At 36.9% G+C, this 23,413-nt stretch overlaps 2 protein-coding genes across 5 annotated transcripts in view; one reads left to right on the forward strand and one right to left on the reverse strand.

Annotated features, from left to right (window-relative positions):
- Window positions 1-23,413, reverse strand: part of SCFD2 (sec1 family domain containing 2) — an 807,609-nt gene that overhangs the window by 557,138 nt on the left and 227,058 nt on the right. For 3 of the 4 annotated variants that reach the window (XM_050790571.1, XM_050790570.1, XM_050790572.1), the window contains exon 5: window positions 22,745-22,994. In XM_050790571.1, the coding sequence (XP_050646528.1) occupies window positions 22,745-22,994 (250 nt within the window). Of the gene's footprint in view, window positions 1-369; window positions 22,995-23,413 lie in introns of all 4 variants that reach the window. The other variant, XR_007725710.1, reaches the window with a different exon arrangement.
- The window catches only part of LOC126954756 (60S ribosomal protein L14-like), a 1,186,913-nt gene that overhangs the window by 285,391 nt on the left and 878,109 nt on the right, over window positions 1-23,413 (forward strand). The gene's annotated exons all lie outside the window — the stretch shown is intronic.

Consider the following 23,413-nt stretch of genomic DNA (forward strand, 5'->3'; position numbering starts at 1 on the left):
TTATTATTATACTTTAAGTTCTAGGGTACATGTGCATAACGTGCAGGTTTGTTACATATGTATACTTGTGCCATGTTGCTGTGCTGCACCCATCAACTCGTCAGCACCCATCAACTCGTCATTTACATCAGGTATAACTCCCAATGCAATCCCTCCCCCCTCCCCCCTCCTCATGATAGGCCCTGGTGTGTGATGTTCCCCTTCCCGAGTCCAAGTGATCTCATTGTTCAGTTCCCACCTATGAGTGAGAACATGCGGTGTTTGGTTTTCTGTTCTTGTGATAGTTTGCTAAGAATGATGGCTCAAAAAAGAGCCCACATCTCCAAGACAATCCTAAGTCAAAAGAACAAGCTGGAGGCATCACGCTACCTGACTTCAAACTATACTACCAGGCTACAGTAACCAAAACAGCATGGTACTGGTACCAAAACAGAGATATAGACCAATGGAACAGAACAGAGTCCTCAGAAATAATACCACACATCTACAGCCATCTCATCTTTGACAAACCTGAGAGAAACAAGAAATGGGGAAAGGATTCTCTATTTAATAAATGGTGCTGGGAAAATTGGCTAGCCATAAGTAGAAAGCTGAAACTGGATCCTTTCCTTACTCCTTATACGAAAATTAATTCAAGATGAATTAGAGACTTAAATCTTAGACCTAATACCATAAAAACCCTAGAGGAAAACCTAGGTAGTACCATTCAGGACATAGGCATGGGCAAAGACTTCATGTCTAAAACACCAAAAGCAACGGTAGCAAAAGCCAAAATTGACAAATGGGATCTCATTAAACTAAAGAGCTTCTGCACTGCAAAAGAAACTACCATCAGAGTGAACAGGCAACCTACAGAATGGGAGAAACTTTTTGCAATCTACTCATCTGACAAAGGGCTAATATCCAGAACCTACAAAGAACTCAAACAAATTTACAAGAAAAAAACAAACAACCCCATCAAAAAGTGGGCAAAGGATATGAACAGACATTTCTCAAAAGAAGACATTCATACAGCCAACAGACACATGAAAAAATGCTCATCATCACTGGCCATCAGAGAAATGCAAATCAAAACCACAATGAGACACCATCTCACACCAGTTAGAATGGCAATCATTAAAAAGTCAGGAAACAACAGGTGCTGGAGAGGATGTGGAGAAATAGGAACACTTTTACACTGTTGGTGGGATTGTAAACTAGTTCAACCATTATGGAAAACAGTATGGCGATTCCTCAAGGATCTAGAACTAGATGTACCATATGACCCAGCCATCCCATTACTGGGTATATACCCAAAGGATTATAAATCATGCTGCTATAAAGACACATGCACACGTATGTTTATTGCGGCACTATTCACAATAGCAAAGACTTGGAATCAACCCAAACGTCCATCAGTGACAGACTGGATTAAGAAAATGTGGCACATATACACCATGGAATACTATGCAGCTATAAAAAAGGATGAGTTTGTGTCCTTTGTAGGGACATGGATGCAGCTGGAATGTTTTCATTTTTAATATTATTATGGTAAACTTATTTTTATATTATTTTTCATGTTTTTTATTTTTAATTTTATATTTTTAATGATAAACTTAAATTAAATTTTTCTTGTCTTTTTTTTCCTAAACGTGAGTTCTTGCTTTTAATTTCAGCTGCCATCATCACATCACATTATCCATTTGAATCCAATTCTGATCTGATGGAATCACCTAAGGAATAAACTTCCCAAGGCTCACTCACTTTGATGCCAAGTAAAAAAAATCCTGAACCCTAGTCTGGGCACGGTGGCTCACGCCTGTAATCCCAGCACTTCGGGAGGCTGAGGTGGGTGGATTACCTGAGGTCAGCAGTTTGAGACCAGCCTGGCCAACAAGGTGAAACTCCATCTCTACTAAAAATACAAAAATTAGCTGGGCATGGTGGTGGGCACATGTAATCCCAGTTACTTACTCATACAAAAAATTAGGGCTTATTTCTGAACTGTGAGATTATTTGGAATATACCTACAATTCCTGTCCAATATGCCCTTACTGCTCCTATTAAATGGCTATTGAAGGACTACTTTGCTGACCCACTCTCTCCAGACAAAATTTTCATTACAGATTCACATTTTCAATGAAGAATAGCATGCTGGATATTTACATTTTTCATTTTCATTTCTCCAACTTCTATTGCAAAGTATGTTTCTGTCACTCCATTTTCACCCTATCCTAGCCTGATAGCTAGACATGAATCATTTTCTGCAGAAACAGAAAGCAAGATTTGCAAATACTTGAACATTAAGTTTAAACAACATTAGTCTAAGCAAAGGGCAAAAAGATTAGCCTGTGTACATATAGAGCTTTCTCACTCCCAGGCGAGGTTTTTAAATGTTTCCAGTTTGGCCAAGGAAATGGGAAGAGAGAGGGAATACATGGATAGGTGACTGTGAGACCATGGAAATCCACAGTGGGGACTGTCCAGTGCCAGAGACAGCTGAGGGAGCAGCCAAACCAGTGCCATAAGGGTTACCTTGCTGCTAACATGAGATGGGGGTGGCGGTGGGGCACTAACAAACATTGCTAGCAAGCTGCCAGTTATGTACCTATAAGAGGAGATGCTCATTGATGACCAAAATGGTACTAAAACCCAAAACTTCAACTGGTCCCCTCCAAGAACACAACTCTCACCCCATGCAATGGCCTAGGACCTTAATTGCTCCAGAAGAAAGGGCAAGGTCCTGGGTAGCTCAAGTGAGATGATGTCTCAAACAAAAGCCATTCCTCATGCTTGATCAAGGGAGCTCCAGCCAGAACATACTGCTCCAGTTCCACACAGATGTTCAGACAGGCCTCCTAAGCTTTCTGATTCAGTAGGTCTAGGGTAGGACCTGCAAAGCTGTATTTTTAACAACCATCTCAGGTGATTCTGGCTTGCAGAACGGTGCTTGGAAACCACTCTATCTAGAGAACTGAAATGGATTTTCATAGGTACCTCTGTGGTAACAACAGTCCTATACTAGGAAGCAAGAGTCCAAAGGCTTTGTGTATTCTAGTGATGAGTCTATAGAAATAGAATATTTGGGGGGCAGGGCTTCGTCCTATTAGAGGGTCCAATATATTGCTTTCCTGCTTAGGCTATGAGACCAGTGAGCTAGGTCATCCCACAGGGTGGTTTGGTGCTGTATCTGGTCATTTTTGGTGTAAAATAAATATTAACTCCTATTAGTGTTGTTTGGTATGCTAGCAACACAGGACCAAGTATTTGGGAAACAGACATCAAATCTTCCTCTTATATAGGCAAATTAATAGTGTCTGACAGCCAAACTTCACATGGTTGGGCCAGAGAAAGCTGAGGGTCAACCTATAAAATTTTCTTCTGAGAAAAGAAGCATAAGTAAGTTCATCTTAACTATGCATACATAGGTTGTGTCCTTCTCTTATGAAGTTATTATTAGAGAAAATCAGTTCCAAATATGTAGGTGTGAAAGAAAAATAGGAGACTCAATTCTAGATGAACAAAGTGGTTTAGGGGAAGAATAACTAGACTCGCTGTCAAGAAGATGATATATTGTTATGACATTTGGCTTATCAGGATTAGAGAAGAAAGTCCATGATAGTATAAGCAAAGTTTTAAAAAGAAAGAAGATTTTTCTAGAAAATATTGGTCATTATCAAATACTTCCCTCATTAGCTAACATCCTAGAACCAGGTCTAGACTCCAAAGGATCAGCTATAAATCTAGCCTTCATGGAGTTTAAACCAAATCAGAAGAGAAAAGTGAAGAACATCATAAAAATGTCAAAACCCAATATTTGTTCATTCCTTCATTCAGCACCACCATTTTCAGATGGGAGCTAGAAATGCAAAGATGGAGAACACAGTCACTGCTCTCAAGGAACTTAATTAATAGAAGAGAGAACAAACAACAATAATAACTATACTCTGCAATCCCATGAGATAGGTACTATTATATCCCCATTTTAGACATGGGGTAACGGAGGTAAAGAGAGATTAAGTGATTTGCCCAAGATCACCCAGGGAGAAGGAACACATGTTTATAAATTTCAACCCTATGTGGCAATACAAATGTAAGTCCCTGGGATACTCACAAATCAATACTGAGGCACAGGGGTCATTTTGAGCTGGGATGATTAGGGAAGGAATAAGAAAGGCAGTGACATATGAGTTGCATCTTAAAGAATGAGTGGGAGTTTTATAGGTAAGAATAGGGAGCAGGGAATGTATTTTAGGAACAGGAAATGGTATTAAAATATAGTACAGTTGGGGAAAATAACTTATGATAGAGATGGTCTAAAATTATTTAAATCCTGAGGAGAGAATACAGAAGGGATCTTCTTCTTCCAGCATATTATAACATGTCAGATAAGATCATTTCAGTTATAATATTATAAGAGTAACATTATATTTATCTTGATCTAAAGCCTTTTTCATTTTTATTCTCTTTTACTAGCATTTTGAAATTTTCCCATTTATCATAGTCAACAATATTCTCCTGTATGTAGGAAAAAAAGCAGCAAGTGCTCACACAAGCCAGTCAGCTTTCTGCTGTTGAGTAGCTAACCTCAAAAGCTGGGACACACGCTCATGTTTCTGTCAATGGGCACACATGCCTGATGGCAGGGCCCAGGTTACATATACACAGGCAAACAGATACCTGGGGCTAGGAGCAAACACACTCCTGCCACTTCATATTAAACATTATATATTCTTAGTTTATCCGTTATGATGGAAGACTACCCAATAGGATGCTGTAACTTAGAACTGCCAATTTCATGACTGACTGGCAGGGTTTAGGGCCTGATCACTAAAGGGAGGGGGCAGATATGATGTAAATATAAGCTGTTTTAGACAATGTTTCAGGAGTGATGGTTCCATCTAGGTTGGGAAGAGTATGGGACAGCATCCAGAAAGGGCTACAGAAGCTGGCTGAGGACAGATTTGTCAAGGAACATTTGCAAAGAGGCTGCAGCTGGATACTACCAACAGGCACTTCTCCCATGGAGGACAAAGGGAAGCAGACCATGCTGAGGGGGTTCAAGGGAAAACCAGAGAGCTGAAGTTGAACTAAAACTAATATGAAGTTTAGCTAAAACTAAGGGATATTTGTGGCATTAATGACAGACACTTTCCCCTTAAAAATCGCTCCATGGCCACACACACCTTGCCTACTCTACTATTGACCCTTTGCCAGTACCACCTTAGATGCACGGTTGTTCTTGCATAATAATCAGTTGAAAGGAGAGGAAAAAAAGAAGATGAAAGAACAGACACTTTTGCCACTTTAAAATGGCAGACTGTGTTAAGTTACATTACACTGTTTTTTGTTTGTTTGTTTGCTTGTTTGTTTTGAGACAGAGTCTTGCTCGGTCACCCAGGCTGGAAGTGCAGTGGCGTGATCTCGGCTCACTGCAAACTCTGCCTCCAGGGTTCAAGTAATTCTCCTGCCTCAGCTTCCTGAGTGGCTGGGATTACAGGCATGTGCTACCGTGCCCAGCTAATTTTTGTATTTTTAGTAGAGACGGGGTTTTGCCATGTTGGCCAGGCTGGCCTCCAACTCCTAGCTTCAAGTGATCTGCCCGCTTCCGCCTTCCAAAGTGCTGGGATTACAAGTGTGAGCCACTGTGCCTGTCCTTACACTGGTTTTTAAATGATGGTGTACACATGGAATTTACCTTCCTTCTTAAAACTAGCACCTTGCAGGTCCCTCACAGTTGGGACAAATAATTTGCCCACTTAACTACACAGTACAAGTTCTGTGGGTGAGCCATACCTGAAGGGAAAGCAGGATTCCCAAGAATAACCGTCTTGGCAGAAAGCACTCCTCTTTCTCCCTGAGTTCCTCCCAAAAATGTACTTGGCCTGTTTCATTCCCATTATAATCAGGTTGGAAAAAAACCTTCAGAGGACCAGAGGATTAAAAGATAGGTTTAAAAAAAAAATTGTGCATTCCATGTATTGGCTGAATGGAGTGCTCAGTACCTGACCAGGAAAACACGATGCGGGGACAAAAGGAAAGAAGAGAAAAGCAATGAAGAAGAAAACAATCTGAAGAAGTAGAGAAAGAAACAGCTAATTTAACCAAAAACTTGAGAATTTAAAAATCTGGTCATGTAAAAATATTAAAACACAAAGCAACAGTTCCACTAACAGCTGATGTGATTTGTTTTCATTTCATGAAAGATTTTCTTCACAATATTTCAAACAATGGGATTTAAAAACTCTCATTCAAAACTCATGGTTTCCTTTGACGTTCCATTTCCCTCTTCAACCAAATTTTCTATTCCCCAAAGCTAAGTTCATCTGGTAAACTTGCAACATATTTGCCCTGTTGCACAGCATCAGAGGAAACTCTGAAACACAATCAGCTTTTCTTATTCCTACATTCATGCAATAAATATTTATTAAGAGTCTTATATGTGCCCCCAAGCACAACTGGTGCTTGAGATACAATGTTGAGCAAAACTCACAGGGTTTATGATCCTGGTGGGAAGGGAGACACTAATCAAAGTAACACACAAATATGTAATAAACTGTGTTCACTTTACAACACACAATGGGGTTGGGAGGCATTGAGCTGGTCTGTCAGAGAAGGTTGATCTCAGGAGTTGTCTGAGCTGAGCTCGGAAACAGTTAGCTGGGCTGGGCTGCGGAATCAGTTGGAACGAACTGCTCTTGCAAGCACTTAGTATCTCAGTCAGTATAATATATTTAAGGAACTGCAAGGCCTCTGTCTGGGACAGAGGGAATGAAAGAAAAAAAATGGCCTCCGAACTAAGAAACTGGCCACGGAAAAATGACCTTCTGCTGCTCTGAGAAGTCCAGTGTGGAGGGGTGTGTCACTTTGGTCCAGACAGAGAGGACATGGTGGGTGTAGCACACTATTTGGTAACCATTTCTAGCTCCTCCCTACCCTGGAGAGTAATAACCCAGATTTTTTTTTTTTTTTTAGCCCAATCATGTGCATTTTTGCTATTCTGTTATTTTAAGCAAAACACTGATTTTTTTCACCATAAAATTGCAGAACAAGGGCCATGTCCTTAAAAAAAAAAAAAAAAGCTATAAAAAATCCAATATATGCATGTTCCCAGAATTGTTTTCACTTGTTGAGTCTGACAGTAAAATAAATTTAGACATAAATTGGCTCAAGAAAAAACTGTAAAGATAATAACAATAAGGAAGTAATTAAGAATTTGGTATTTTGATTTTTATTTGCACATACTTCATCAAAAAATTCCAACAAATATATACTGATGGCTTTTGTTCTGTTCTAAATTCTGTATGTAGTTGATGTGATGTATAACAGCTTCAACACTTCCATTCTAATATCTGGAAGGGCTGCTACTCTGAAATGCTATAATCACCTCAAAGTCAAAAGCCATTAAATGTTCATTTCTAAAATAAAAGGCATGTACTCATCTCAAATGATGTCATTTTGTCTGGGCTTCTGTGTGTCCAGGGAGAACAACTTGAAATAATCAAGAATATAATGTGCAGACTCCCAAGGTGACCAGTTATAAGATATAATATGTGCATGTTTTCTGATTTCTGTCGGAGAGCTGTGAGGTTAGGAGGGGAGGAAGGTTGAAGGGGAACGGTAAGCAAGAGATTAAAGTTTAAAAAAATAATAGAGATACAATTACCAAATAAACTGGTGCCTTGAAATATGTTTCTGAAACAAAATTTAAAGCATCCTACATTTTTAAAATATATGAAAATATGTGCTTCAGTTCTTGTCCATGAAAGAGATGACTAAAATACTATGAACTATAACTACAGTGTTATTGTTTACATGGTGCACTGTTTCTGTGATTTCACAGAAAGGCTGTGCATCCTCAGTTAGCATGTATACAATCACATTTTAACTATGAAGAAAACTTTCTTGGCCAAAGATTGAATTCTTTGCAAGGTGGTGATTTGTATGGAAAAGAACCCCCAAATTGTATATCACTATGCGAAAAAAACAGTACAGATTTAACTGTTTTTCTTAACTACCACAACACAAATAAGGAAATAAAGAGTTTAGTCATTTTACAGTATAATTTGGCTTTAAAAAAGTTTCAAAAATTAAAACTCTAAAGCATTTTGCATGTTGGGAAATGTAAATTGCTAATGAACACTGCTCCACATCAGTTTCCTCTGCCAGGTGGCTCTCTGTCAGGTTGGCAACAACTCAAGAGCCGGACAGGAAAGTTCAGGCGTATATCTCGGAGGGAAAAAAAAAAATGAAAAGAAAAAAATAGAGAAAGGGGCTTCATTTTGTAAACACTTCAGTGAAAATTAACACTCCATTTGGGACCAATTCAGTCAGGTGCTAAGGATAGAATAAACAGGCAACACATGAAGGCAGAAAAAGTCGGGCTTCTATGGGAATTACATTCTTGGTTACATTTAAAACTAAATTTTAAAATACGAATCAGTATCAGCATGGTTGCATGCATACATTCTCCTTCTGGCTTTAAAAATGTTAATCTTGCATTCTCACATCGTAAAATAACGTAAGTCAAAGCCTAGGGCCTGTTGCATCTCTTTTAGTATTTTTTCTGCTGCAATTTTAGGCTGAAATGGTTGTAACTAAATGTTTTTCCTCCCATTCAAGATCCTAATGAACCTCATTTGGAAATTAGAGGATCCTTTTTACATTCTGATTAAGCATAAATTTACTTTTATGCAATAATGTCTCCTAGAATGTGGGACATAAACTCAGCACCAACATTGTCAACAACTTCCTTTCCAATGTTAGTTTTAATATCTTAATGTTGACAATATATCCATGTCTTCTTTATTCTAGGCACTATGAACTTAATACACCAACTGCAAAACATATGCAAAACAAAATCGTACCTGACATCTTCACCTGGAAAGCATATATGGGATCAGGCTTTCTATTTATCAATAAACTTTGCACTAAATACATATCAAAATACTAACTGGTTTTCTCTGTGTAGTGAGTTTTATTTTAAATTTTATTCTGTGTTTATTAAAGAGGAAAAGATCACGCTGGAAATCCTGACTTCACCACTATATGATATATCCATGTATCAAAATTAGACTTGTATCCCATACATTTATAAAAATGTTTAAAAAGAACTAAAAGATCTTTCAAGCATTCTAAAATAAAAAAGAATGACTTCTGTAACAAGGAAAAATCCAATTATAAATAACCCATTGTAAAGGAAATTATAAACATAAAGAGAGATATAAATTTCATTCAAATGACAATCCCTGCCCTTCTAAAGCTTATACTTAAAGAATTGTATATAATTACACAGCCACACATGACAGGCACAATTACCATTATTTGAGAGTTGAAGGGCAATCACATGGTGAAAGCAGCTAAGAGTTCTAAGAATTATTTTAGTCAATAGTTGCTCTGAGGCTGTTTTTAAGACACTAGAGGAAATTCCATACAATTATTGTTAGGCATACAAAAAATCTTGAAGCAACTGTTCAGATGTCAGTGACATTTTTATCTCTTTATAAGTAAAATATCAAACTCACTGTGAGAGAAGACAAGATACCTCTATTTTTAAAATACAGAGATATAAACCTGGTTCTTTAACGAATGCTCTTATGGTAGACATATCTAGTTTTTGTATATTGGTATCCCTTCCTTTGTGGAATCACTCCAACTCTCAATCTAAGTGGCAGTTGTGGGACCAGCAATTGCAGTGCCACCCCACTGACCATTTCTTCGAATCCCTTCCCCCATCTCCCCTCTCCCTCTACACACACACAATTATGGCCACATGACTTTGGTTTGGCCAAAGGGTACCCCATCCCCCTGGCAAGTGACTGAAGGCCAGTCAGCTTCCTTTCCTGGGACTGATCTACAACCTCTGGAAGAAAAAACCCTCTTTTTTCATGGGTTGCTATTCTAGAATGACATAAACCAAAACTGGCTGGGGGTGATGAGGGGTTACACAGAGGCAATTGTGATAGGAAAGGATGACGCCAATAACTAAAAGGAAGAATATCTTAGAAGATGCAGAGAATACTGATCATGTTGTTGGGTGCCTGCCCCAACTCTCCTAAATATAGCTCTATCTCTGGCAAATATCTCTATCTAAACCCAAATATAAAAGGCAAACACCAACCAGAAAAAACATATTAGCAAAATATATGACTAAGAATTAATAATTGTAATAATCCAAGTGCTCTGATTTTAAATCATTAAGCATAAAATGAATGATTCAGCAGAAAAAAAGGAAAAAGGCAGTATCAACAAAATGAAATTTATATGCGGACTCTACTTTGCTCTTTATGATTCCAAATTTTCTACAATGAGAATTTATTACTGTAATAATAGATTTAAAAAAAGCTTAAAGGCATTAAAATATAAAATTAAATGTAAGAATGTTCCCTGGGATCAGTATGCAGGATGAATGGCTGGGTATGCAAGGAGTCAGAGATGTCAGACAGAAGGCCATGGGCCAATGGGTGTCCAGGAATAAAGAGGCATCTTTGGAGAGATCTAAACAGCACATCAAAGGAAAGAGAAATGGGTTGCAGGGAGGTGCTGCCTACCATGGGGGTGAAGGTGAGTCAATGACTCCACTGCTTCCCTCCTGAGATGACGGTGTGACCCTGAAAAAGACAGATAGTACTGAGGAAGAGCTAATTTGGAAGCGGATGAGGGAGTATATTGATTCAGATAAAAATAAAAAGCATATGAAGCTAGAACCATAGAATGGCAGAGGAAGAAGAGATCTTAGATTTGCATAAAACAAGATTCTCATTTTCTGATGAGTACACTGAGTCTGGAGCAAGCTAAGTGACTTGCAGGTTATACAACTATGGGCATAATTAGGAGTGAAAATTCAGCCTCCTCCCCACTGTGCTCTTTTCAACCACATCACATCATCTCTCCAATTTGATCCATAGCTTTGTGTTCAAGAAAACTACTCTTGTGTTCCATGCATTCCATCTCTTCTCTCTAATGGAGAGTTAACAAGAATCAGTAATAGCTAATCTCTTACACAATTCATTGTATAATTACAAACACAATTATTACTGCCAGCATTGTCATAAAAATTGGTGACATGGACAATATGTGTCATGCATTTGTACACAAATAAATACTAGTACAAGAAGATTCATTCCAGTGTCTCAGATAAGAATAATCATTTTTGTGATGTGGCATGGAAAAATTAAGTACTTGAGAAAGTAATTTAATATGTTAGCAAAATTACTTAACTAGCTAGCTACCTCAATAGGAAGCTCTAAGTATCTATCTACATAGCTTGTGATATATATAAACATGTATTAAACATCTTAAACTTCACTGACATAGTGTCTAGGAATATGTGCTATGGGTAACTATTTTAATATGTTGGATAGTAAAACTAAATGTAACGGTTCCAACATTTCTCCTGGGAGTGATTTTGGCAGACATACGTTCTTCGTCAGAGTTTCCAGCAGAAATCTTAGAAATCAAGAGAAAAAATAGATCCTATTATACCAAACAACCTTGCAAAATACAATAGAAAACAAATATTTAAAGCTGTTTTTTGTTTTGTTTTGTTTTGGCAGCCTTGAAATAACAAATCTGAAACACTAGAAATGAAGGTGTATTTTGTAATGGAAAAGTCTAATACTGGCATGACACAATAAATGAGAATATTTAAATTAGAAACAAGAGATTAGGTAAAATCCTTTCTGAAATGAGTGTTCCCCCTACTCCTGAGGTTTTCCTTTAGCTGAGTGGGTGAATTTGACAGTCATTGTTTTATACACTTTCACTTACTGTAATGAGCTAAAGTTTTCATTCAAGTGTGGGTGACATGAAAGCTGGTGATGGACGTGTAGAATCATTCTTCTAGTTACCATAGCAACATCCTTGTCATCACCAAGCCAGGAGGTATGCTCAAGGTTTAAGGGACAATTCTTCAAGGAAAAGATTTTTGAAATCCTCAAAACTGTCTTTCAATTGGAATAGTGTCCTGGGGAGCAGAAATATGCAGCTATACATATTCTGAAATTTGATGAATTACTGAGGAAAAACTGTGGGATGAGAGAAGAATGCAGAGGTGATAGTAAGGGAAGCATAAGAAGAAAAATTGTTATTAGCTCCTTGTCTTTTACAATTCTCTGTTGGAGGCCGGACACGGTGGCTCATGCCTGTAATCCCAGCACTTTGGGAGGCCGAGGCGGGTGGATCACGAGGTCAGGAGATCGAGACCATCCTGGCTAACACGGTGAACCCCGTCTCTACTGAAAATACAAGAAATTAGCCAGGCGTGGTGGCGGGTGCCTGTAGTCCCAGTTACGCAGGAGGCTGAGGCAGGAGAATGGCATGAACCCAGGAGGTGGAGCTTGCAGTGAGCCCAGATCGCGCCACTGCACTCCAGCCTGGGCGACAGTGCGAGACTCTGTCTCAAAAGCAAACCAAAACAAAACAAAACAAAAAATTCTCTTTTGGGAAGTACTTCATATGTTATAAAGAAGACTCACTTTCTACAAGGTTAGAGAAAATTACTTGGCTAAGTATGAAAAGTGCTTTGTTTGAAAGACAACTTCTCAAACATAATAAACAAAAGATCCATGCCTTGTGCTAATGGAGATGCAAGCTTTTATAATTAAGTGGTAGCCATGAGGAACAATAATAATTTTATATGGTCTACATTAGACCCAGACTTTTCCAACGAAGAGAGATAACATAAACAAATCATTGCAAATAGATTTTTACTACTGGTTGTAGAATGTGACCTTGTTTTACTATGGATAAGAATACATACATGCTTTCCTTTGGAAACTAGAGCTGAAGGCAGTACCATGAGCTGCCTTCCATAACCCAAGGAAAAACAAATCCTCAACTCCTTCCTCATTCACAGTTGATAAGACTCTGCTCTGTTAGATTTCTAGTGGGGAATGTAAGAGAACCCCAGTTGAGAGCTCACTAGACTATGCCTACCTTCCCAGTGTCTTTAAGAACACTGCTTTCCATTTGTCTGTCAGTGAACATTTAGGTTGTTTCCATAGCTTGACTATTATGAACAGTGTGCTTCAGGGAATACCAGAATGCTAATATCTCTTTGAAACAATGGACTATTATTCAACTTTAAAAAAGAAGAAAATTTTGTAATATGTGACAACATGGATGAACCTTGAGGACATTACACTAAGTGAAATAAGCCAGTCACAGATGGACACCAACTGTGTGATTCCATTTATATGAGGTATAGGCAAATTCATAGAATCAAAGAGTGAAATGATGGTTACCCAGGGCTGGGGTAAGGTGAACTGGAGAGTTGCTTGCTAATCAACGGGCATAAATTTTCAGTTATGCAAGGTGAAAGAGTAGAACTTATTCTACTTATTCTGCTGTGCAACATGGTACCTATGGTTAACGATACTGTATTGTACACTTCAAAACTTGTTAAGAGGGTAGTTCTCATGTTAAGTGTTCTTATCACAATAAAATAAAATTAAAAAAAATAAGAGTGCTTTTTAAACCAGACCTGTCTCTCCTCATTTAACATGGTTGATTTTAAACAAGGTAATGAACAGGTGAGAAAAACAGAGAAGAAAAAATTTAGGAAAGACCTAAAATCAAAACTTTTAAAAAGCTGAAGATAATTTTTAAAAAGTATGGTTCGTTATAAAGGTAATTTATACATTTTATATAAAGCAATGTGAAGCTTTTGATTATTCCAATTTGAATAACAGGAATCTCTATACCATTATTTTATGTCAAAGTTTTGGGAATTAAATAGCAAAGGAAGCATAGATATAGATGTAGCTAGAAAAAATACTATCTTGACAGAACATGAGGAGAGCCTCGCAGCTTTCCATAAAACTTACTTTTCACATTCTAGTGTCTTAAAGTCCAAGAACTCAATTAGTGCAATTCCTACCAATGCAGAAGTTCCAGCGTCAGTTCCTCATGCTGGGAAGCTCTTCTCATGGAGTAAATCAGACTTTCTGGCTGGCTTTAGTTTCCAGAGATGTCTGCCTTGTATTTAACCCAAAACTGCCTCTTAGCCTTTTCTGTTCAATAGACAGAGTTCTAATGAGAAGTCTACTTCCATTTAAATGGTAACTTTATAGAATGTATTTGAAAGAAAAATCTATTCTATATCACTAGTAAACTTAAGCCAGATTAAAATATAAACAAATGTAATTTTTTTGTTTTAGTTAAAAGTAATCAAAAAAGGAGATCATAGGGTACTCTCCCTTGCTTTCTGATAAAAGTGCAGCACATCATTTTATCCATCTGGAGATCTTTTAGATTTCTAATAATTTCTAGAGTTAGAGATTCAAAAGCATTCTTCTGTAATCAATGCCTAAGTCCAGGGCTCTAGAATAAAGACTGGAAATTGTTAAGTCCACAAGCTGAATTCTGTCCACCAGTAAGATTTCTTTGATTCATGTAATGTTTTGAATTTAAACCACTTTCTTAAACTTTGGTGATCTCAATTTTTCAAAAATCCAGATTCCTGGTTTCTTGAGAGATTGGAAATATCAGACTCATGCTTCCCTGGCAAAAATAAGAGGATCTCAGGCCAGGCGCGGTGGCTCACCCCTATAATGCTAGCACTTTGGGAGGCCGAGGCGGGTGGATCACAAGAGGTCGAGATCGAGACCATCCTGGCCAACATGGTGAAACCCCATTTCTACTAAAAATACAAAAAATTAGCTGAGCAAGGTGGTGCGTGCCTGTAGTCTCAGCTACTTGGGAGGCTGAGGCAGGAGAATCACTGGAACCGGGGAGGCAGAGGTTGCAGTGAGCCAAGATCGTGCCACTGCACTGCAGCCTGGCAACAGAGAAAGACTCTGTCTCAAAAAAAAAAAAAAAGAAAAAAAGAGGATCTCTAGTTTGACACAGTCTCCACCACTCCCTATTGCCCATTTTAGTAAGACTATACATCCCTGCCATTTATCATTGCATTTTCACTGTTGTTTTTCCCGAAACCTAACCTACTTTAGTTATTTATATTTCTTGCTAGCCTCTGTAAACATCTGAATTTGAGATTCCTGTGCTAACCCATGGTTTCAACCATTTTTAAAGTATGAAGACACAATATAATCATGCTTTTGATATCTGTTAATTGAAAAACGGGAAAAAATTATGTAACTTCAGCACTATCTTTAAATAAATTTTATCTTTTATAAATCACAACTGTATCTACAAATATTTGTATATTTATATGTGAAGAGTAATATCTAGTTCATGGATGATACATAAAGCACACATGAAGCAGTGACCCTTTGCACTAAGTCTTATGTTTTCCCAGGGATCCGTGAGCCAAAGGTTGGGAATCACTGGTCTAGTAAAAGGAATTCTGGACTGGGAATTGGAAGACACAAACCTTAGTCCTATCCCCTCATTGAACAGGCTATGATTGGTGATGCGAGGCAAGTCAAATAACCTTTTGTGACTTCAATTAGCTTTGATGTCCTCATGAACAAAGTGAATAGACTAGATAATTGTTGAGAACATTTCCATCAATAAAACACAATAATATTGTGCCTTATGACTCCTTTTACCTACCATAAAAACCCAGATATCTACAAAACTCCCAAAAAGTATACTTTGATGGATTAAAGGAAAGAATAAATGGAAAACCTGAAAACACAATGAAAACTAACTCTACCATTTCCAGATTTAGACACAATACCATATTTTCTGCACCAAACCATGTTTGAAAAACTAGTAGTATATCTGCAAATAAATTCTGTCAAAGAGAAGTTTGTATTACAGATACATTTCACTTGAATTCAGATATTTGGGCTACATTATTAGACATGCAAGTTTATGGAAATGAGCACACAACTACTAAGAGTCAGAGTCAAAACCAGAACCTAGATCCAATTGACTGCAAATCCTGTGTGTTCTATTACCACTGCCCAGGGTTTCGATGCTGAGAGAGCTTAGACTAATGCTAGGTACATAAATGTGGTCAATAAATACTGATAATCTGAGAATATTTATGATATAAGTCCAGTGATACAGCACACAATAGATCATTATTTCAGTATATACTGTAAAAAATTTTAATATTATAACTGTAATATTAAAACACTGGACATCACTCCAACTCACAGTATCTTGCCTTAGAATTTCCTCTGTCGGAGAAGTCTGTAATTGTAGCAAATACAATTTTCCTACCTAATGTACATTCTCACCTTCTATCTTCTAACAGAATCCTTACTTTGTTTATGACAAATATACACCCAGTTAAAATATGCACTCACCATATTATCTTGCAGTCAGAGGTTGCCATGAAACCCAAATCTAGCCAAGGATGCAAGTCTTCTGAGTGGGGCTTTCAAGAAAGCTATTGCTTTCCTAATAAAAAAGGACAGATTTGGCTAGTATATGCCTTTTACCTTCATCCTTCCTCACTTCTTGCCCAAAGCATGGATACTTCTCCCAGGAGGAGAAGTGCCCAGCTCATGACCATGATGATAAAAACCATACCTAGGACAGTGAAGAAGGAAGTCAGAAAGAGCATGAATTCTGCCTGGACTTCTTGCTTAGAAAAATAAACCCCAGTCGTTATGCTAATATGGTAAATTTTTCATTGCATACAACTGGGTATCCTAATGCATACAAAGGTATTGTAATTGATAATCAAATCAAATTATCAACAGTAAAATAAGAGTTTGATAAATGTAAATTACAGTTATTAGGGTATTATCATGCCTCTGTCATGAACCACTGCATTTTTAGATACTTTGAGTTATTCATTCTCTAGTTTTACACTAAGCCTAAACAGATCTAGCCCTTGTTGACCTGGACTTTAAAGATACTATAGAAATACACGGAAAATCAATGAATAATAATGTGAGTAAATCAATGAGTAATAACAAAACATGTTTAGCAAAACAAATTTTTCCAAAGTAGTTTTTTGTGTCAAAAAATAATATTAAAGTCTTGTTTTCCTTTGTTTCCTGATTCAGAGCCTTCTGATCAATATACCCTAAAGCACTGGTTTGCTCCTAATAGGTCAGAGGTGTGCCAAGCTGCTGCTTCACCTCAGTCCACAGGTCAACTGGGTAGGACCTAGACTGGCCAGAGCCCCCAGGGCTGGTTGCCTTTGATCACAAGAGTCTCGTCCACTTACCTCAATATATTATGCAAACATTCTCATTGTCTACGTGCACATGATGAGAAAAGGCTAGGGAAGCACTACCCTATATGATAGCTAGATGCTATCAAAATCATAATGGTGGTAGGAGAAAAATAGCCTATTTATAATACTAGATGGACCAAACATTAGTTAACACACATAACATCATTTTATTCTCAGCAAAATCAAGAATGGTCAATAGGGCAGTTATGTTTATATCAAGGTTCAAGGATGGATGATTTGCCCACTAACACTCACTGCTGAAAAACAGCAGAGCCCAGACTTTCAAATCAAGAATTCTACATCAAAACACTATATTTTTTTTGATATACCTCTCATATGATGACATTCCAAGTTTACACAGATCTTTAAAAATAGTGTTTTGATTTCATTCTGTGAAGAAAATTCAAACAGTTTTCTTTGTTTTCTCTTATGACTGCCATGCAAACACTAATGTATATGGAAACTGATACTCTCCTTGAACTTAGCAGGACTGAGAAAGCATAACACTAATCAACATACTTGGCTGTACCGATTTTCTTTTTACAGTTTCCTACCCTCGAAAAGCAGAGAGCCAACCCTTGTTATTTTGTGTGAGTAGAAAAGTGAATTTTTGCCCATCACTCTAGAAATCTCTCCAAAAGTATCTATTAAAAAGTGAACAGAATAAAAGTAAAATAGTATGCTACCATTGAGCATGCTTAAATTTTTGTTTTGTTTTGCTTCGTTTTGTCAGATATTTTTATTGCCTTTCCATACAAGGGAAGAATCTAGAGAAATGAAAGAAACTGTCAAAAGTAAACTACATATTTAACAGATAAAAGAAAACATAAATTTTAATCCACAGGGCAATCACTGTCAAGAGATATTATCGAAATAAACAAAGTTTAAGTTTCTCAGCCTTGTTTTAGAAAGCTGGGCAACCAACAGATTTCAAAGGCTAGAAGTAATACTTGAATTTATTTATAACAACGCAGAAACAAAGAGGATACATTCATAAAAATAGGGAGGTATGGCAAGATATATAAGTAGCTAATATAGACAGATTAAAAGGCATAGGCAATATCTAACGTATTAACCAGAATATTAATTCTCTGTTCAAAAAACAAGAACATAATGGGATGGTTGAGCATGCATGGTATAAAATGATATATGTAAGCAAACATGAGTTACAGAATATAATACATGAAACGGTAACCAGAGGTGAGCAGTTTTAGAATATCACGTTTAAAGACGTGGGCTACAGATCCAGAATACCTGGGCTCAATTCCAGGCTCTACTGTTTATCAGTTGGGTGACGTTAGCACGCTTAAATTTTTAGTATACAAAAATGGTTACTTTCTTGATCCTATGAACAGTTAAGATGATAATGCAGGGTAGATAATCATACACCCAAAAGATGCAATCCTGAACTCCCTAATACTTAATGTTGAAATCCTAAAAGATCAGAACCTCTAAAGCTAAAATCCTAAACACTGCAATCCTAAAAGTATAATTCTGGAAAAAAAAGTTTTTAATCTTTAAAGATATTTACATTTTTAAAAGGTGATTTATTTGATAAACAACATGACAGAACACTCCAAAAGCCACTTTACACAATAAAACAGCCAATAATAATATCTATTTTTGCAAGCATAAACACTCAGGTATAATAATAACAGTCAGAGGGGTATAACAGTTAAGATGAGAGGAACTATATTTATAGAGAAATAGGGTCAAAAAGGGAAATGTATAAACATATATCTCTCTAATTGGTAATTGCACACACCCAGCTTTATATAATTGCAATCATCTGAATTACCATGATGAACAACCTATGTCTTTTGACAAGATTGATTAAAAACCATGATGGCTCAGACAGGAAAAAAAAAAAAAACAACGAGTCACCACCCACAAGAGCCAAGATTTCGAGAAAATTTGTCTTTCACAAGTGCAGATGTATGAAAAGGACACCTCTTCATTTATTGAGGAAGTTTCGATGTTTTTATATACATGCACAATGCTTACACACAAAGTCAATGTTGTGATAATGTAGTTCTGTGGAGTCAAATGTGAAAACAAACAAACAAACATTAAATGAGTTAGAATTCTTTGAAAGTCTCTACACATTTTATATCTCCAATTTATACTGGATGTTGGTAACACGGCTCAGGCTGAAGAAGCCTCAGGATTCTGGGGATCAATGATGTAAATTCTGGAGTCTGAAGTCCAGCAAGCTTGGAGTTCTGATGTCTAAGGTAGCAAAAGAAAAGTATGTCCTAGCTCTCAGAGACAGACCATTTTGCTTTCTGTATTATTATAGTTCTATCCCGGCCCCAGTTGCTTGGATGGTGCCCACCAACACTGAGGGGCAGCTCTTCACCTAATCCACTCAGGCTCACACACTAATTTCCTCTGTAAACACCTTCACAGACACACCCAAAATAATGTCTTACCAGATGTCTAGGTATTCTTTAATACAGTCAAGTTGACAAGTAAAATTAAGTCCACAAGTCCAACCCATGTCAACTTGGCAACCATGCACATCTTCTTAAACCATACTTAATTTCCAAATAAAGACAATAACAAGATAATAGTTCCACCATACATGATTCAACTATCCTGTGTTTGTGATTTTCAGGATTTTAGGTGTTAGGAACTTAGGCTTTAGGGATTTTGATCTTTCAGATATCAACACTTGGAATTGGTGTTCAGAAATGCGTCTTTTAGGATTATCCAAATCTGTAAAACTAAAGCACTGTATGTAGAACTGTCATTCGATTGTTAATCGATTCCTTATTTTCAATAATTCTTTTTAACCAAATTTTCATCAACCACAAAATGTGCATGAGGCAAAAAATAAATTTAGACACTCCGTAACAAGAAAACCAAAACTATACATCAGAATAACATGAGTGCAAACCTTATGCCAACTTGCCAACAGCAAACTGTAGGCAAGTTCACTGTAAAAGCCAGGTTAACCTAGTTCCACCACACACAAAGCACATTTGGAAGGCAATTCAGTTCTTTCAATGTGTACTGGGATATCCTTTCCTAATCTACAAGACCGAGTCAGAGTCACCACTGCCCCAACACTATGCTATTACTTTTTATCCTGAGATGTAAATCAATAATCATTTCAGCAGCTAACTGAAAACATAAACCCTTCTTTTTAGTACATTTTTGATTTCTTGACATACTTAGTAAGAGATATATCTATACTGGCCAAGAAATAAAGTCCTGCTTGTCTTCACAAAGGCTGAAAAAATGTGTGTGTGTGTTCCAGTGGTAAGTTTCAATATGTCAAATTTAAGTAATACCTTCTTTATCCTGTTTAAAGTGTATATCCAAAGTTAATCTAAGCAGCAATTTGTACTTAGTATTATGTCTCTAAAATTTAAAAATATGCTAAAATTTCCATAAACTCTTATTTTTTAATCTTTAATCTCTGAGTTTACAAATTTTCCTAATATTAGTATGAATGCACAGAAGTATTTTAAAAGCAAGAACATGCATATTCTAAGCAACCATAAATAGAGAAACTAATTAAAAAATGAAGTGCTGGGCCAATGAACACCTTGAGTGAATATCAAATGAATACTCTTACTGCATGATTTCAGTTCCAAAAGTACCATAGCAACATACAAATGTTAGAAAAAGCTATCCAAATAACCTCGGTTAAAACATGTCATCTCGTTAACCTGTTTCTGAAATTATGCTTCTTAGGAATAATTTTAATTAAATTCTCCTAGCATTCAAATTTACTTTGAATCCCAGCACACTTCCAAGCACTGTATAAATCATATTAAAACTTTCTAAGTTGAAATTTATTTATGGCCAAACAAACACATGCAATCACATACAGTGTTATACTTAATGAAACGGCATTAAGTTTTTCTTAAATGGATTTTAAGTTGGCAAACAGGTTTTATACTAAGCAAGAAAACATTTCGTTTCTGTGGCAACTTCATTCAATTTCCGTCTTGACAGGGTTTCATTTTCTATAACCAACCAAAAGAAAGGTCAGCAGTGGGCACAAAGCAAAGTTCACATGCACGGGAGACTAATGCTTAACAGCGGCACATCCTGCTCCCGAGAAGTCTGGACACTCCTCCCAGAGAGGCCCAACAGAGGACAAGAGGAAAAGATGGAGGATATATAAGCTGCCTCCGCTGCAACTTCCTGAATGAAGAAGTCTTCAAACACCTAAACACACCCACACATGCACACACACACACACCAGCAAATGAATGGAAATTTGGTACATTTTTAAAGTACTCACATTTCATACGGAACTTTTAATAACTTCTTACTTTCAGATAGACACAGGTTCAATCCATACTCATGAAAATTAGCTTTACACAAAATATAAATAATAATACTGAATTTGATACAAAATAACACGAATGCCTTCATGAGTTATATTGCAGTTATTATTGGAAGTGAAGGTAGTTAGATTTTATGATGTTTAATCATATTTCCCTAAAATTAGCAGAACCTACTTTACTGGGATGTTTAGGTATTATTCTGGATAATACTAATTAATTCAAATTCAAAATAAAATAAGAAAAGTTAAAATATAAGGCTGGGCATGGTGGTTCACAGTCATAATCTCAGCACTTTGAGAGGCCAAGGAGAGAGGATTGCTTGAGCCCAGGAGTTTGAGACCAGCCTGGGCAACATAGTGAGACTCCATCTCTATTTAATTTTAAAAAAAACCACACACACACGTAATATATGTGTGTATATATATGTGTGTGTATATAAGTATATATGCTATATATACACACACCTGTTTATACATGGACTTATATATTATATATATACACACATATATATATATACTGGACTTATATGTATATATATACACAGGTATATATAAATTGGAAATTGGAATATATATATATATTATATATATATAAAAAACACTACTGAAAATGGCCATTTCCAATCCTATAATACTGTGTAACATCTCAAATAAACAGTTTTTAAAGTCTGAAATGACAATCTCACAGAGAATATATCAATAAAAACTCTTTGAATAGGATGTACTACATTGTATTTTTCCTTACAGATTATACGCTCTGTATTTTGCTATTTTAACAAGGTCTTGGCTCTAAGGAATATTAATTCTGACAAGCAATTAGAAGGGAGGCCATGTCACTACCATGCCATTGCGGAAAAATACTGCAGTGGAAACCTCTAACCCTATAGGCCAGGGGTCCCCAACCCCGGGCTGCAGACAGGTACCCGTCCGTGGCCTGTTAGGAATCGGGCACAGCAGGAGGTGTGCAGTGGGCAAGCAAGTATTACTGTCTGAGCTCTGCCTTCTGTCAGATCAGTAGCAGCATTCGATTCTCATAGGAGTATGAACCCTACTGTGAACTGCACATGTGAGGGATCTAGGTTGCATGCTCCTTATGAGACTCCAACTAATGCCCGATGATGTGAGGTGGAACAGTTTCATCGTGACACCATGCACCTCCATCCCTGTCCCCTGATGGCTGCCCTTGGTGCCAAAAATGTTGGGGACTGTTGCTATAGGCTGGCTAGCATTCATCAGGCCTCATGAAATTCCAAACAACTCCAGTGAAGATGGTTACCTCCTCTTCCCAAAACAGTATTTATTTTGAAACCTGTTTTGTGTATTAGTGATGTTTATGTCCCATATCTTTGTTAGACACTCACCTGTAATTTTTTGCAGCAAAGGTGACAATTCAGATTCCTCACAGAAGACCTGAGCCAATGCTTTCTTGACTTTTTCTTCTGCTTCATCCAGGTCTTTGTCTACTGTGAGCTCTCCAGTGACAGAATAAATATATATGAGAAGGATCAGCAGTTCCTCAGGGCTGTAGTCCTCATTGGTTCTCTGGGTTACAGGCTTAATCATGGGCAACAGCTGATTTAACACAACGGACATTGTTGACTCCCCAATACTCTAAAATAAAAAATGACATGAAAATATGTCAATCTTCTACAAAGATATAATTTATGGACTACATTAGTCTAATGATAGCTTTCAAACAAGTCTGTATGTGATATTTACTGGCTGCATTGCTTTTTATTTGCGTGTTTCTTGTCCTGAAGAGAATACTACAAGTAGTTTGGCATTAGAGTTTTTGTTTTGAAAGTCCTAATTTATAAAATGCCTTGTCACGTTGTAGGTTCCATTAAATCATCTTAATATTGCTTAAACAAATAGGAGTCCATTAATTTTAAAGAAAAAAAAAATGTAAGTACTTCAGATACTTGAAATTTTTTTAAAGAGATGTGGTATATTTGTAAGATAATATTACTTAACAAAAAAACAAACATGACAACATCTATATATCCAAATGAATGCTGACACTGCTTCAA

This window comes from Macaca thibetana, chromosome 5, assembly GCF_024542745.1.
Source record: "Macaca thibetana thibetana isolate TM-01 chromosome 5, ASM2454274v1, whole genome shotgun sequence".
Taxonomy (NCBI): domain Eukaryota; kingdom Metazoa; phylum Chordata; class Mammalia; order Primates; family Cercopithecidae; genus Macaca; species Macaca thibetana.